Source organism: Eretmochelys imbricata, chromosome 19 (assembly GCF_965152235.1).
Source record: "Eretmochelys imbricata isolate rEreImb1 chromosome 19, rEreImb1.hap1, whole genome shotgun sequence".
Lineage (NCBI taxonomy): Eukaryota > Metazoa > Chordata > Testudines > Cheloniidae > Eretmochelys > Eretmochelys imbricata.
Genome location: NC_135590.1, coordinates 13,065,155 through 13,080,849, shown reverse-complemented (window position 1 = coordinate 13,080,849; position 15,695 = coordinate 13,065,155). Strand labels below are relative to the sequence as shown.

Below are 15,695 nucleotides of genomic sequence, written 5' to 3'. Positions count from 1 at the left end.
GGTTCCAAAGAGGATGGCTCTAGACTGTTCTCAATGGTAGCAGATGACAGAACGAGGAGTAATGGTCTCAAGTTGCAGTGGGGGAGGTTTAGATTGGATATTAGGAAAAACTTTTTCACTAAGAGGGTGGTGAAACACTGGAATGCGTTACCTAGGGAGGTGGTAGAATCTCCTTCCTTAGAGGTTTTTAAGGTCAGGCTTGACAAAGCCCTGGCTGGGATGATTTAACTGGGAATTGGTCCTGCTTCGAGCAGGGGGTTGGACTAGATGACCTTCAGGGGTCCCTTCCAACCCTGATATTCTATGATTCTATGATCCACACTTCACAGAACAAAGCCACTCTTTGGTTGTATGCAGGTCAAATTTCAGGCTTCAGCTACGCTCCCAAATTTCCTGCTTTTGGCTCCAGAACTTCAATCCACAGTCCAGTTCCACCCTTCTGGGGGTTATTATCCGTTCATGAACATAGGTGAAAGGTGCCACCCTGACATACCTAGAGACTGAACTCCTCTGTTCAACCACAGGTCTGACCCCAGCCAATGGGACTCACCTGTAAGATCCACTTCTAGAGCTAAAAGGGCAGTTTGATTTCAGTTCTTAGCCCCTCTGAAAAGACTGGCAGTAAGAAGGCCAGGCTGCTAATGGTGGGTTTTAGGATGTGAAACTGGCTCAAGACCTAAACTCATTGCACATAAGGGCCTAACCATCATCAAATCAGAACACTGCATCACTAGAGATATGGGCTGGATTAGAACCAGCAACCTAAAGGAGAAAAAGCTCACACTCCCAAGAGCAATCCCTGTTGGACCACTGTCCATAAACTATTGCAAACTGTATAAAAATTGTGATGCTATCGCTTTAAATTCTCAGGGGTTTTCCTGGTCCCGCATGCAGGCTGGGGACTCTCTAGAAAGGCATGCAATCAGAGTCAGTCTACAGAGGGACAGCGTAGAGTAAGAAGGGGTGAGTTGTGCCTCTCTCTTTTTTGGGAGCAGCCTGCTTTGTGTCTCTCTGTTTTGGAGTTCTTGTGTGTTATCATTCTGAATTCTAAGAAATAAAGTAGGGTAACATTGCACCCTTCCAGCAAGAGTATTTTTATGTTTTTATCTAACTTCTCTGTATGTTTAACAGCATAACACTCATCACTACGGAATCCCATTTTAAGAGCATTCTGTGGCCCAGAACTAAGTAAGGTTAGTGTCAAGGGAGAGAAAAAAACAGAACTAACAATTAAGATACAAAGAAGTCCTTAATTTATGTTTAAATAGTCATCTATTATTGTTAGACTGGAGAGTACTGTATTGCATCCAAATGCTACAGTTAAGTCCGGTGTAAGAAACACCTGTTTGCTGGCGTGTTCTTTCCCCTTCCATTAACTCCTCTGTACAATTTAACTTCTGTCTGTCAGCTCTCCATGACAGCAATTCACACACATGCTGAAAAGGCTGTGCTGGAGGTGAAAGGCTTCAATGCTTCTCCCGCCCCTAAATGCATCCTGTGTCCTCTGGTCCCATTTAATTTCTAAAGCACCATTTCTCCCCACACACACACATCCCCGCGGCTTCGCGCCCACCTGCTTCGAGAAGGTAATTTTTGTTTCCGCCTGACTGAAGGGAAGATTTTTGAAAATAAGAATGCAGAGCTGGAAAACACTATTAGCAGCTGAAAAACATTGCCACGCATCAGCGCACAAGGAGAGAGCTGCTTTCAAAACCTGCGTCTGCCTGAGAAACAGAAAGTGGGATTGCTGGGGAGCAGGGCAAGAATAAACAGGCTCTCTCTCTCATTGGGAAAATAGACAGACAAGTGAGTTCTGAGCTGTGGAAAAGAAAGATCCGGCTGTTCAAAGGCCTGATCCCAAGACCCTGAAAGTCCAAAGGTCCTCAACTCTGCACAGGATCAGGCCCCACCTCTCTGTACAAGGAGCTGGGAGCTGCATCACTAACTGGCATCAAACAAAACCACATGTTCAAAAATAAACTCCCCTCCACACCACCGGGTCTGGTTTACTAACAAAACTACTTTCAACATAATCCTACCTGAAAGCCCAGTGGTAGCTTGGTGCCCCTATGGTTTACCTGCCCCAGCTTGACTGCCCCCAGGGCTCCTCCCTCAGGACTGCTCAGCCCATACCCTAGATCCCATCTCCCCAAAGAACTATTCCCTCTTGCATCCAAGTGGGATTAAAAGTTTGCAGATGACACTAAACTGGGAGGAGTGGTAGATATGCTGGAGGGTAAGGATAGAATACAGAGGGACCTAGACAAATTAGAGGATTGGGCCAAAAGAAATCTGATGGGGTTCAACAAGAACAAGTGCAGAGTCCTGCACTTAGGATCGAAGAATCCCATGCACCACTACAGATTAGGGACCGAAGGGCTAGGCAGCAGTTCTACAGAAAAGGACTTAGGGTTACAGTGGATGAGAAGCTGGTATGAGTCAACAGTGTGCCCTTGTTGCCAAGAAGGCCAATGGCATTTTGGGCTGTATAAGCAGGGGCATTGCCAGCAGATCGAGGGATGTGATCATTCCCCTCTATTTGACATCGGTGAGGCCTCATCTGGAGTACTGTGTCCAGGTTTGGGCCCCACACTACAAGAAGGATGTGGAAAAATTGGAAAACATCCAGTGGAGGGCAATAAAAATGATTAGGGGACTGGAATACATGAGTTATGAGGAGAGGCTGAGGGAACTGGGATTGTTTAGTCTGCAGAAGAGAAGAATGAGAGGGGATTTGATAGCTGCTTTCAACTACCTGAAAGGGGCTTCCAGAGACGATGGATCTAGACTGTTCTCAGTGGCAGCGGATGACAGAACGAGGAGTAATGGTCTCAAGTTACAGTGGGGGAGGTTTAGGTTGGATATTAGGAAAAACTTTTTCACTAGGAGGGTGGTGAAGCACTGGAATGCGTTACCTAGGGAGGTGGTGGAATCTCCTTCCTTAGAAGTTTTTAAGGTCAGGCTTGCAAAGCCCTGGCTGGGATGATTTAGATGGGGCTTGGTCCTGCTTTGAGCAGGGGATTGGACTAGATGACCTCCTGAGGTCCCTTCCAACCCTGATAGTCTATGATTCTAAGTCACCTTATACCATGAGAGTCAGCAGAGCCCACTCAGGCTGGGATTTTCAAATGGCCTATGGGACTTAGGTACTCTACTGCCATGTCAACGGCAGTAGGGTACATTACTCCTTTGGCTGCCTCTTAATCCTTTCCCAGTAAGATCAAAACCTGCTAACAGGGTGCGTGGGTTCCAGGCCAACCACTATCAGCTAATTACAGGAGGGTTATGTCTTTTTTTGGGGGGGGCAAAGAAAGCACATTCCATAAGAGAAAGCAGGGTGAGCAGAATAGCTTGGTTAGCAGTTGGTTGTGTCACATGATTATGCAACTCCCCCGCATTAGGCTCTCGTAAGGCTCAGCTGTTTTAGAACATGCATTTGGGTTTGATACCTGCAATCATCCTCGTTACAACAGCAGTCATAGAATCATAGAATATCAGGGTTGGAAGGGACCTCAGGAGGTCATCTAGTCCAACCCCCTGCTCAAAGCAGGAACAATCCCCAACTAACTCATCCCTGCCAGGGCTTTGTCAAGCCTGACCTTAGAAACCTCTAAAGGAGATTCCACCACCTCCCTAGGTAACCCATTCCAGTGCTTCACCACGCTTCTAGTGAAAAGGTTTTTCCTAATATCCAACCTAAACCTCCCCCACTGCAACTTGAGACCATTACTCCTCGTTCCGTCATCTGCCACCACTGAGAAACAGCTGAGCTCCATCCTCTTTAGAGCCCCCCTTCAGGTAGCTGAAAGCAGCTATCAAATCCCGCCTCATTCTTCTCTTCTGCAAACTAAATAATCCCAGTTCCCTCAGCCTCGCCTCATAAGTCATGTGTTCCAGTCCCCTAATCATTTTTGTTGCCCCCCACTGGATGTTTTCCAATTTTTCCACATCCTTCTTAGTAGTAGTGTGGGGCCCAAAACTGGACACAGTACTCCAGATGAGGCCTCACCAATGTCGAATAGAGGGGAATGATCACGTCCCTCGATCTGCTGGCAACTTATACAGCCCAAAATACTGTTAGCCTTCTTGGCAACAAGGGCACGCTGTTGACTTATATCCAACTTCTCATCCACTGTAACCCCTAGGTCATTTTCTGCGGAACTGCTGCCTAGCCACTTGGTCCCTAGTCTGTAGCAGTGCATGGGATTCTTCCATCCTAAGTGCAGGACACTGCACTTGTCCTTGGGTTTGGGGGGATGGGTGGGGTTCAGAGTGAATGTAAGACACAGATCAGAGAAGGCCTCAATAGCTCAGTGGTCCCCAAACTTTTTTGGTTCCCCCCCTCCCTTACCTGGTCTGCAGCCCCCCAGGAGCCATGCTTGGGAGCTGGGGTCGGGAACAGTCTAGCGGTTGGGGTCAGGAGCCAGAGGCTGCAGCCAGGAGCAGAGCTCTGGCCAGGACCAGGGCTGCGGTTGGGGCCAGAACTGCAGCTAGAGCAGTGGCCGGGAGCGGGGCTGGGATCTGGTAGCCGAGGCTAGGACCAGACCTACAGCTGGAGGAGGTGGAGTGGAGTGGCGTGGAGCTGGGAGCAGAGCGGCGCTGGGTAGCACCCCATGGGGGCTGGCCCGGGACTGCTGCGCCCCTCCACATGTTCCTCTGCACAGGGACCACTGCAATAGCCCAAGGAGAGTGCTGGCAGATTGGGGTCAGAATCTGGGTATGATTCCCTCACCCAGCTTTGCCAAGGCACTTCTGACCCAGGGAACCTCCCTGCCACCCCAGCCGGGGGGCCCCATACATCCAACTCTGCCAACGGAGGTCTTGGGCAGCTGAGTTGTTCCCTGGGAGCCTGCCAAGATAATAAGTCTTGGTGATGCCATGACTAAGTCAGGCAACAGCTCTGTTCGTGCTTTTAGGAAGGGAGCAGAGCCTTCGGGGAGGCCTTATACGGAGCCCTATAAATGAGCAGCATCCCCTGGTGTGTTGCATCATGGGATATGCCAGTCAAGGAGATGCACTCAAGTGTCTCTATTTCCTGGCTGGATGAGAAGACCCCGGCCAATCTGCCCCTCTCGGTCAGCTGCAGCGTGGCAATATATTAAGCAGCCCAGACAACACAGTTGTTACGTGGGTCTGTCCCTCCCTACGGGCTGGGTTCAAGAGGACCCCATACTCATTGCCAGAGGCTCACTCTGATTCCCACACAGCAGCTCCACACTGCAGTTATCTTTGAAAACTTGTGGCGAACGGGGGAAGTCCCAGATGACTGGAAAAAGGCTAATGTAGTGCCAATCTTTAGAAAAGGGAAGAAGGAGGATCCTGGGAACTACAGGCCAGTCAGCCTCACCTCAGTCCCCGGAAAAATCATGGAGCAGGTCCTCAAAGAATCAATCCTGAAGCACTTACATGAGAGGAAAGTGATCAGGAACAGTCAGCATGGATTCACCAAGGGAAGGTCATGCCGGACTAATCTAATCGCCTTCTATGATGAGATTACTGGTTTTGTGGATGAAGGGAAAGCAGTGGATGTGTTGTTTCTTGACTTTAGCAAAGCTTTTGACACGGTCTACCACAGTATTCTTGTCAGCAAGTTAAAGAAGTACGGGCTGGATGAATGCACTATAAGGTGGGTAGAAAGTTGGCTAGATTGTCGGGCTCAACGGGTAGTGATCAATGGCTCCATGTCTAGTTGGCAGCCGGTGTCAAGTGGAGTGCCCCAGGGGTCGGTCCTGGGGCCAGTTTTGTTCAATATCTTCATAAATGATCTGGAGGATGGTGTGGTTTGCACTCTCAGCAAATTTGCGGATGATACTAAACTGGGAGGAGTGGTAGATACGCTGGAGGGCAGGGATAGGATACAGAGGGACCTAGACAAATTGGAGGATTGGGCCAAAAGAAATCTGATGAGGTTCAATAAGGATATGTGCAGGGTCCTGCACTTAGGACGGAAGAACCCAATGCACCGCTACAGAGTAGGGACCGAATGGCTCGGCAGCAGTTCTGCGGAAAAGGACCTAGGGGCAACAGTGGACGAGAAGCTGGATATGAGTCAGCAGTGTGCCCTTGTTGCCAAGAAGGCCAATGGCATTTTGGGATGTATATATAGGGGCATAGCGAGCAGATCGAGGGACATGATCGTCCCCCTCTATTCGACATTGGTGAGGCCTCATCTGGAGTACTGTGTCCAGTTTTGGGCCCCACACTACAAGAAGGATGTGGATAAATTGGAGAGAGTCCAGCGAAGGGCAACAAAAATGATTAGGGGTCTGAAACACATGACTTAGGAGGAGAGGCTGAGGGAACTGGGATTGTTTAGTCTGCAGAAGAGAAGAATGAGGGGGGATTTAATAGCTGCTTTCAACTACCTGAAAGGGGGTTCCAAAGAGGATGGTTCTAGACTATTCTCAGTGGTAGAAGAGGACAGGACAAGGAGTAATGGTCTCAAGTTGCAGTGGGGGAGGTTTAGGTTGGATATTAGGAAAAACTTTTTCACTAGAAGGCTGGTGAAACACTGGAATGCGTAACCTAGGGAGGTGGTAGAATCTCCTTCCTTAGAAGTTTTTAAGGTCAAGGCTTGACAAAGCCCTGGCTGGGATGATTTAATTGGGGATTGGTCCTGCTTTGAGCAGGGGGTTGGACTAGATGACCTCCTGAGGTCCCTTCCAACCCTGATATTCTATGATTCCAGTAAAATGCAGATCATCAGGATTTGGATACCCTGCAAACAACCTTCAGACAGGCCTCAAATTGGCTCATGGCAGTCTGGGGCTCGGAAACTGACTCGGCATGCCTGCAAATCAAGTTGAGTTTGTCAGTGGGTTTTAGCCACCACCACCACCAAGCTGCATTCAGCCATCATGCCCAGGCTCCCTGCAGCTGACACTGTGAGCAGAGAATCAGTCGTGCCAAAATTGAGTTGCCATTTTTCCTCCTTGACCTCTGTCCATTAGGCTACAAGCTAAGACCCCCAACACTTGGTTCCACTTGTGACCCGACATCACGTTTGAACCCAGGTGTCTGAACACAAAACACTAGCACAGTCACTTGCCGAAACACTAAACCTCCTGATTCACAATCGCTTCACAGTGAAACCATCCACCCTGGAACAAAATGAGGGATTCATCCAGCGACAACTCATTTAGGAAGTTTCTGAAGAATGCTTAGCCTGAACAATGGCTGGTTTTCTGGTCCTTAGCCTGCTGGTATTTAACGAGAGAGCACCACTGAACCAAGGAGCAACAGAGACCCGAAGAAGCAGAACACAGGTGAAGAGATTTTTCTGCCAGCTAGAGAAGGGACGACAAGGTGACCAGGAAGAAGGTGCAGAGCTCCTGAGCTCTGGGATAGAGGGAAAACTATTTAGTAGCTTAACAGTTAGAACTGAAGATGGCAGGAAGAGGAGAGATCTCTCCAGGACAACCTGGAGCAGAACAGAATTTCTCAGAGCAGTGAAGTACAGCCAGTTCTTTCGCCTTGTTCATGGGAGGTTTGCAGGCAAGGGCCTCCAAGGACAAACGAAGACACCAGACAGATGGGTATTTAAATGGGACTAAACTGTGAGGCATGCGAAGTGCTAAAGAGAAATCGCACAGGAACATGCACAGTCAGCCACGCACACCTTCCACCCCCAACACCCCACGAGGCTTTTCCAACAGACAACCTGCGATGGGAGCTTGGCAATGCAAACAAGCCTGCCCAGTACACACACAGAATCTAGCACACAGGTCATTGGGCAGCTTATCTCCTGTCAGCCACAGGTGGGTGGAAAGGAGAGAGTGTGGGCTAATGGTTAGAGCAGGGGACTGGCAATCAGGACTCCTGGGTTCTATCCCCAGCTCTGGAACTGGCTGTGTGACCTTAGGGCAAGTCACTTCACGTGTCTCTCTCAGAGAAGTTGAGAGGCTCAAAACATTTGGGAAGTCTTTTGGGATCTTCTGTTAAAAGGGGCTAGAGACACAAGCCTGGTCTATACGACACACTAACTTCAGTATAACTGTGTCACTGAAAAATCCACCCCACTGAGCAATGTAGTTATGCCGATCTTAACCCCCCGTGTAGACAGGGCTATCAGTGGGAGAGCTGCTACCGCCTCTCATGGAAGTGAGAGTAACTATGCCAAAGGGCGAGCTCTCTCCCACCGGCTTAGAGCATCTTCATCAAAGCGTTGCCATGGTGCAACTGCACCATGCAACTTTGTTTTTAAATCTAGTTTACACGCATGCACAAAAGAGGGAAGAAAACTTGCATTATAAGTTCTTTGGGACAGAGACTTTTTGTTCTCTTTGTACAGCACCTAGCACAATGGGGGTACTGGCTCCTAGCTGTTACTGCAGTAAGACAATAAGGCAGCATATGGCAGCATCTCAGAGATCAAAGCTCCCTTCAGTCTCCAACTCCCAAAGCTGGACAGCCCCGGCAACCTACCCCTCTCCCATGGCAAACCAGAACTGAAACAGCTACAGTCATTGCAGGGGAAAATCACAGGCGAAAGACCGGCTTTGTCTGCGTGGAACACAAGCCCATTGCTGCCCTGCCCATGCCAGAGATGGATGGAACGACAGCTGGGCCGGAGAGCTGCAGCTTGAGCACAGGCCGAGCAGCACTGACAAAGCACACAGGGTTTTACCTGCGACCACCCCATAGAGACATTGCACCAGCATCAGATAAAGAGGAGGCACCCTCCATAGCCATCTGTTACCGTGGTCTCAGCACCGCTATCAGGATCTTGGACCAGATGGAGCACTGCTGTGGCACAACAAATCTTATGCTCCTAATCGGGCACATCCCTTCCTCTCGCAGCGTCTACTCAGACCTGTGGGCCTCTTCATACCATCAAGCATTTTGAAGTGCATCAGGATCACATGCAGTGAAGTACATGGTACCACATTCCGTCCTGTACTACCCCAGACACGGCCCCTCTCCATACGCACTCCACTCCCTGCCCCAGACATCCCCACACACACCTGGCTCTTTCCTCCCACCTCCATCCCACCCCAAGTACCTCGAGTGCTTTGCCATAAGAAAGCACTAGCCTGCATTAGGGCAGAGGCTTCCCGCATCCCTGCCCCATCTATTTATCACAGCACTGGGCTTTTCCCCACCCCCATTTCAAAGCAGGAAGAATAATAAACACCAGTATCCTGACTCCAGAACTTGGGACTACATTAAAAAGTTACACAGAGAAAAAGAGAAATGTCCCAACACAGAGATCTCCACTGCCGCTGTTGGATATTGTTATAACAACAGTAGAGCAGAATTATCACCGAGTGTGAAAATCAATATGACATCATTACTCGGCAATGAGGAGCCAGACATCCACCTGCTACAATGAGGCTGTAAATACAGGAAGAAATAACCAGAGAGATCGACCTTGGGGAGGAAACAGCCAGCCAGCAGGCAGGTGGTGTCTGATTTTAACAAAGAGCTGGCCACAATTTTAGAAGGAGCATTTTACTCCCCTTCCCATCAGCCCTGTGGAAGACAGAAACTCAAGAGTTACGATGGGAGGACTCCTGCATATACACGCTAGTGTTATGGTCAGGCTGCTGGTGGGCATTGGCAATGCATGGCTGGTTTGTTATGGCAGGGCTGCTCACAGACACTGGGCAATTCCCAGCTGGCTCCCTTTACATCTCTCTTATCAGAATCCAGCTGAGCTCTCCAAGCCCCTCGTCTGGCTTCCCAGACAAGCTAGGCCATCTTCTCTGCCCACGGGCCTTCCCCAAGCGCAGCGGATTCCCCGCACGCCGCCTCTGGGAATAGCATGCAGGGGGAGCGTTGTGAGCGGACAGCAGTGTGGCAGGGAGCAGACAGTGTCCATCTAGGGGCTTAAAGGGCCCCCCGTCCCCGCAGTAGCTGAGCGCCTGTCACTTAAACCACCCAGGAAATCAGATGGGATGTTTGACATCCAGGGTTTTGCCTCCCCAATAGCACCCAGCACCCCCTCTCTCCCCCAAAGCTCCCCCATCCACAGTTCTGCTTCCCTGGCACGGCAAAGCACCCTCTCCCCTATGCCACCAGCTCGCTGTGTCCACTCCACCCCTCTCCCCTTCCTTCAGGGCTGCTAGCACCCGTCCCCTTCTGCAGCCCCCACCTTCCTTGGGCCTTGGGACGCACCCAGCCGCGCAGAGGCTGCAGCGAAGAGGTGAGCTCAGGCCAAGCGGTAGGAGCGTGGGGACCCTCGCTGGGGCAGCCTGCCCTTCGAGGACGGGCCTAGCGCTAGGCAGTGGGCAGGAGAGGCACAGAGAGGACAATTGTGCCACTCAAACAAAGGGGAGGGGGGCAAATCAGCTGCCAGGAATGCTAATTAGTGCTTGTTAATATCACCATTGTTCAGGGAGCTTCAGTCAAACCATCTGATGTTAACCCCTGAGCGCCCAGCCTACAGGACGCGGACATGGGGACATCCAGCGCTGGGTTGAGGAGGCTGCCGCCAGGCTGGGTGAAGGCCCCGTGTGGGGTGGAGGTGGTGACACATGGGAGTTCTCCCAGCTTCAAGCTGGAAGGGGCAGGGCTGTCCCGCTCCCACCCTGTGATGCCCCACTGGCCCCATTAATCACTCTGGTTGTTGGACGGCAAGGCAGGGGGTGGGGGGCAGAGTGGATGGGGCAGAGATTTTGTGCCTGTGAGTGCTAAATACACAGGCTACAGCCCCTCCCAGCCAACCATCCCCCAGCACTTGCCAACATTAATTCAGTCACCACCTTGCTGCCCTGAGTAGTCAATCTACAGGCCCCTGTGCAGAGACCAGGGCCCCCTCACATGAGGCACTGTCCAAACGAACAGCAAAGTCAGTCCCTGCCCTGCAGAGCTTCTAACCGAAGTCAAGGAGTTCCCATCATTGTAGAGACGAGGAAACCAAGGCACAGAGAGGGGAAGTGAATTCCCCAAGCTCATACAGCGAGTTAGTGGCAGGGTCAGGACCAGAGAGCAGGAGTCCAGACACCCAAGCACAAGCTGTAATAGGCCACATTTGCAAGATTCATACATGCACATTTGTGTGTGCAAAAGGGCCTCTTCTGCAGGCACAAGAGGGAGAAGAGCCTAGTGGTGAGAGCACCTTCTGCTCCCAGCTTTGCCACAGACTAGCCAAGTGACCATCAGGCACGTCATTTTGTGCCTCAGTTTCCCCCCTGTACAATGGATCCAATAGCACTGACCTGCTGAGTGCTTAATCCATTCCTGCTTGTCAAGGGGCTGAGCTCCTGGAATGGCCGGGGCCATGGGAAGCCAAGTGCAGCGGGCACTTTGGGTTATTGTGAGGCTAATTACCCAAGGCACAGCCATTCAAGTGGCTCCTTCCGAAACCCTGCCCTGAACATGGGAGAATGACCTTGAAATCTCCCAGCTACGGGACTCATGGGGTATTAATCTGGGAACCAGGTTTCACACCATTCAGCACTTGCCACCTGTCGTGAAGCACCAAGAAATGCAAGGATATCTAAAGACAGGGCCATTGTTGGGATGGTTGGGGGGCCTTCCCCATCTCCCAGCAGTCATGTGGCCACCTCCTCTCCCCTTGCCCCACAGGAGAACCCAGATACCCCAGCACGAGCAGACAGGTGCCATTTGGCCCTCAGCCTGGCAGAAGTTCTAAAGCGTAAAATTAAATTTTTTGCATGAAAGCAAATGATGGTGAGTCCAGAGGGAGCTTGTACCTTTGATTCCTAGCACGGTGCACACCCTGGGCACTTGGGGGAGGAGAGGAGAGATAGACAGACAGCAAAAACTAATGCACTACACTCATCCGGCACCCTGGGCCAGTCGTGATCCTCCCCCCACTCCTCCCGTGGCCTCCGGCTCAGCTAGTCACTCGACCAGCAAAATCCAGACTGATGAGTTTGAGTCCCATCCCCACCCACACTCACCCGGTCAACAGTCATGGGCCGGGCTGGCCCGGCCCCGGTGAGTCCTAGGGGCCTCGAGGAGAGCCCATTGCCTGGCACATTGCCTCTTTGTAGGGACATCTGCCCACTTGGGAATGGGTGACTGTCCTGTGGGCTAGGGGAGGGAGATCCCCTCGGTGGCTGTTCCGGGTGTTCCCCCTTATATAGCTTGTGAGGGTTCAACACATCCAGGGTTCAGAGCCTGGGGGCATTTACCAGTGAGACGGGGCACTTGACCTGCCCCCGCCAACGGCGAGCTCTGCCGTTCAAGGGGTATTTTTCTGTGACCCCCCCCCAGCTCCCTGTGATCCTGCAGTGCTGGGCATGGGTGCAGAGCCTGCCCCATCCGTCCCCACCACAGCTGCAGGGCAGAGCCGCAGGCAAAGTGGCCAAGTGAGGCTAGGGAGGTTGCTGACACAGCAGTGAGGAGAGCACTGCCTTCCAGACACCAATCCCTCTGGGCACCCAGCACCAAGCAACTAGAAAAGAGGCCCCGGCCCACCATGCACAGCCGCTCTCTTCCTCTTCCTCCTGGGGCTGGGAGGGCTTGAAGGGACAGGGGGCTGCCCTTCACCAGCCGGGACCGAGCAGCTGCCTCGGGGCTATTCCCCGGTGCCTTATAGAATCATAGAATATCAGGGTTGGAAGGGACCTCAGGAGGTCATCTAGTCCAACCCCCTGCTCAAAGCAGGACCAATCCCCAATTAAATCATCCCAGCCAGGGCTTTGTCAAGCCTGACCTTAAAAACTTCTAAGGAAGGAGATTCTACCACCTCCCTAGGTAATGCGTTCCAGTGTTTCACCACCCTCCTAGTGAAGAAGTTTTTCCTAATATCCAACCTAAACCTCCCCCACTGCAACTTGAGACCATTACTCCTTGTCCTGTCCTCTTCTACCACTGAGAATAGTCTAGAACCATCCTCTCTGGAACTACCTCTCAGGTAGTTGAAAGCAGCTATCAAATCCCCCCTCATTCTTCTCTTCTGCAGACTAAACAATCCCAGTTCCCTCAGCCTCTCCTCATAAATCATGTGTTCCAGACCCCTAATCATTTTTGTTGCCCTTTGCTGGACTCTCTCCAATTTATCCACATCCTTTCTTGTAGTGTGGGGCCCAAAACTGGACACAGTACTCCAGATGAGGCCTCACCAATGTCGAATAGAGGGGAACGATCACGTCCCTCGATCTGCTCGCTATGCCCCTACTTATACATCCCAAAATGCCATTGGCCTTCTTGGCAACAAGGGCACACTGCTGACTCATATCCAGCTTCTAGTCCACTGTCAACCCTAGGTCCTTTTCCGCAGAACTGCTGCCGAGCCATTCGGTCCCTACTCTGTAGCGGTGCATTGGGTTCTTCCGTCCTAAGTGCAGGACCCTGCACTTATCCTTATTGAACCTCATCAGATTTCTTTTGGCCCAATCCTCCAATTTGTCTAGGTCCCTCTGTATCCTATCCCTGCCCTCCAGCGTATCTACCACTCCTCCCAGTTTAGTATCATCCGCAAATTTGCTGAGAGTGCAATCCACACCATCCTCCAGATCATTTATGAAGGTATTGAACAAAACCGGCCCCAGGACTGACCCCTGGGGCACTCCACTTGACACCGGCTGCCAACTAGACATGGAGCCATTGATCACTACCCGTTGAGCCCCACAATCTAGCCAACTTTCTACCCACCTTATAGTGCATTCATCCAGCCCGTACTTCTTTAACTTGCTGACAAGAATACTGTGGGAGACCGTGTCAAAAGCTTTGCTAAAGTCAAGAAACAATACATCCACTGCTTTCCCTTCATCCACAGAACCAGTAATCATAGAAGGCAATTAGATTAGTCAGGCATGACCTTCCCTTGGTGAATCCATGCTGACTGTTCCTGATCACTTTCCTCTCATGTAAGTGCTTCAGGATTGATTCCTTGAGGACCTGCTCCATGATTTTTCCGGGGACTGAGGTGAGGCTGACTGGCCTGTAGTTCCCAGGATCCTCCTTCTTCCCTTTTTTAAAGATTGGCACTACATTAGCCTTTTTCCAGTCATCTGGGACTTCCCCCGTTCGCCACGAGTTTTCAAAGATAATGGCCAATGGCTCTGCAATCACAGCCACCAATTCCTTTAGCACTCTCCGATGCAACTCATCCAGCCCCATGGATTTGTGCACGTCCAGCTTTTCTAAATAGTTCCTAACCACCTCTTTCTCCACAGAGGGCTGGCCATCTACTCCCCATGTTCTGATGCCCAGCGCAGCAGTCTGGGAGCTGTCCTTGTTAGTGAAGACAGAGGCAAAAAAAGCATTGAGCACATAAGCTTTTTCCACATCCTCTGTCACTAGGTTGCCTCCCTCATTCAGTAAGGGGCCCACACTTTCCTTGGCTTTCTTCTTGTTGCCAACATACCTGAAGAAACCCTTCCTGTTACTCTTGACATCTCTTGCTAGCTGCAGCTCCAGGTGCGATTTGGCCCTCCTGATTTCATTCCTACATGCCCGAGCAATATTTTTATACTCTTCCCTGGTCATATGTCCAACCTTCCACTTCTTGTGAGCTTCTTTTTTATGTTTAAGATTTGCTAGGATTTCACCGTTAAGCCAAGCTGGTCGCCTGCCATATTTACTATTCTTTCGACTCATCGGGATGGTTTGTTCCTGTAACCTCAACAGGGATTCCTTGAAATACAGCCAACTCTCCTGGACTCCTTTCCCCTTCATGTTAGTCCCCCAGGGGATCCTACCCATCCGTTCCCTGAGGGAGTCGAAGTCTGCTTTCCTTAAGTCCAGGGTCCGTATCCTGCTGCTTACCTTTCTTCCCTGTGTCAGGATCTTGAACTCAACCAACTCATGGTCACTGCCTCTCAGATTCCCATCCACTTTTGCTTCCCCCACTAATTCTTCCCTGTTTGTGAGCAGCAGGTCAAGAAAAGCTCCCCCCCAGTTGGCTCCTCTAGCACTTGCACCAGGAAATTGTCCCCTATGCTTTCCAAAAACTTCCTGGATTGTCTGTGCACCGCTGTATTGCTCTCCCAGCAGATATCAGGAAGATTAAAGTCACCCATGAGAACCAGGGCGTGCGATCTAGTAGCTTCTGCGAGTTGCCGGAAGAAAGCTTCATCCACCTCATCCCCCTGGTCCGGTGGTCTATAGCAGACTCCCACCACTACATCACTCTTGTTGCTCACACTTCTAAACTTAATCCAGAGACACTCTGGTTTTTCTGCAGTTTCGTACCGGAGCTCTGAGCAGTCAGCATATATTCCTAGGAATTGCCAGACCAGACCCATGGCCCATCCAGCCCTGTCTCCAGTAGAAGAAAGCCCCTTGTGGAATAACCTGCCCATTGGGGAGAGGAACAGAAAAAGCTTCCCCCACAGGCAGGCGTCTTGCCCCCATGCAGCAGGATTCATAGCCCTTATTTTTTGCTCTTTACAATGCTGCTCCGGATGGGCGGTGGGACTTCGAGTGGGATGGGGGAAGACAGACCTCATGCGAGTTTGAAAGGGAAGATTCCTCACCCTCCTAGAAAGGCAGAACAGCGCGGTGAGACGACACTCCAGGAGAGAGTCCCCTCCCTGCTCCGGGAGACGTTAAGATCAATGGGGAGGGGTTCTACCAATGGCAAAATAGGAAACCCGCATCTCTCACCCGCACACCCGGCCCTTCCCCAACGCTCGTGTGTGACTGCAGCAATGCACCCAGACAGGAAGACAACAGCTGCCCACTGCTGGCGGAGTCACCCTGCCAACAGCTGCCTTACCCTCCACCCACTGCCCCTCTCAGGCGAGGAGCCTGGAAGCTGGATCCTGGCCGGCACAGAA

General features: G+C 51.2%; 1 protein-coding gene across 1 annotated transcript in view; it reads right to left on the bottom strand.

Moving 5' to 3' along the window:
* The window catches only part of PTPRU (protein tyrosine phosphatase receptor type U), a 299,318-nt gene extending 283,953 nt beyond the window's left edge, over positions 1 to 15,365 (bottom strand). Inside the window, 2 exon segments of the mRNA XM_077837733.1 lie at positions 15,211 to 15,268; positions 15,270 to 15,365. Of these exon segments, the coding sequence (XP_077693859.1) occupies positions 15,211 to 15,268; positions 15,270 to 15,365 (154 nt within the window).
* Between the last annotated feature and the right edge of the window lie 330 nt (positions 15,366 to 15,695).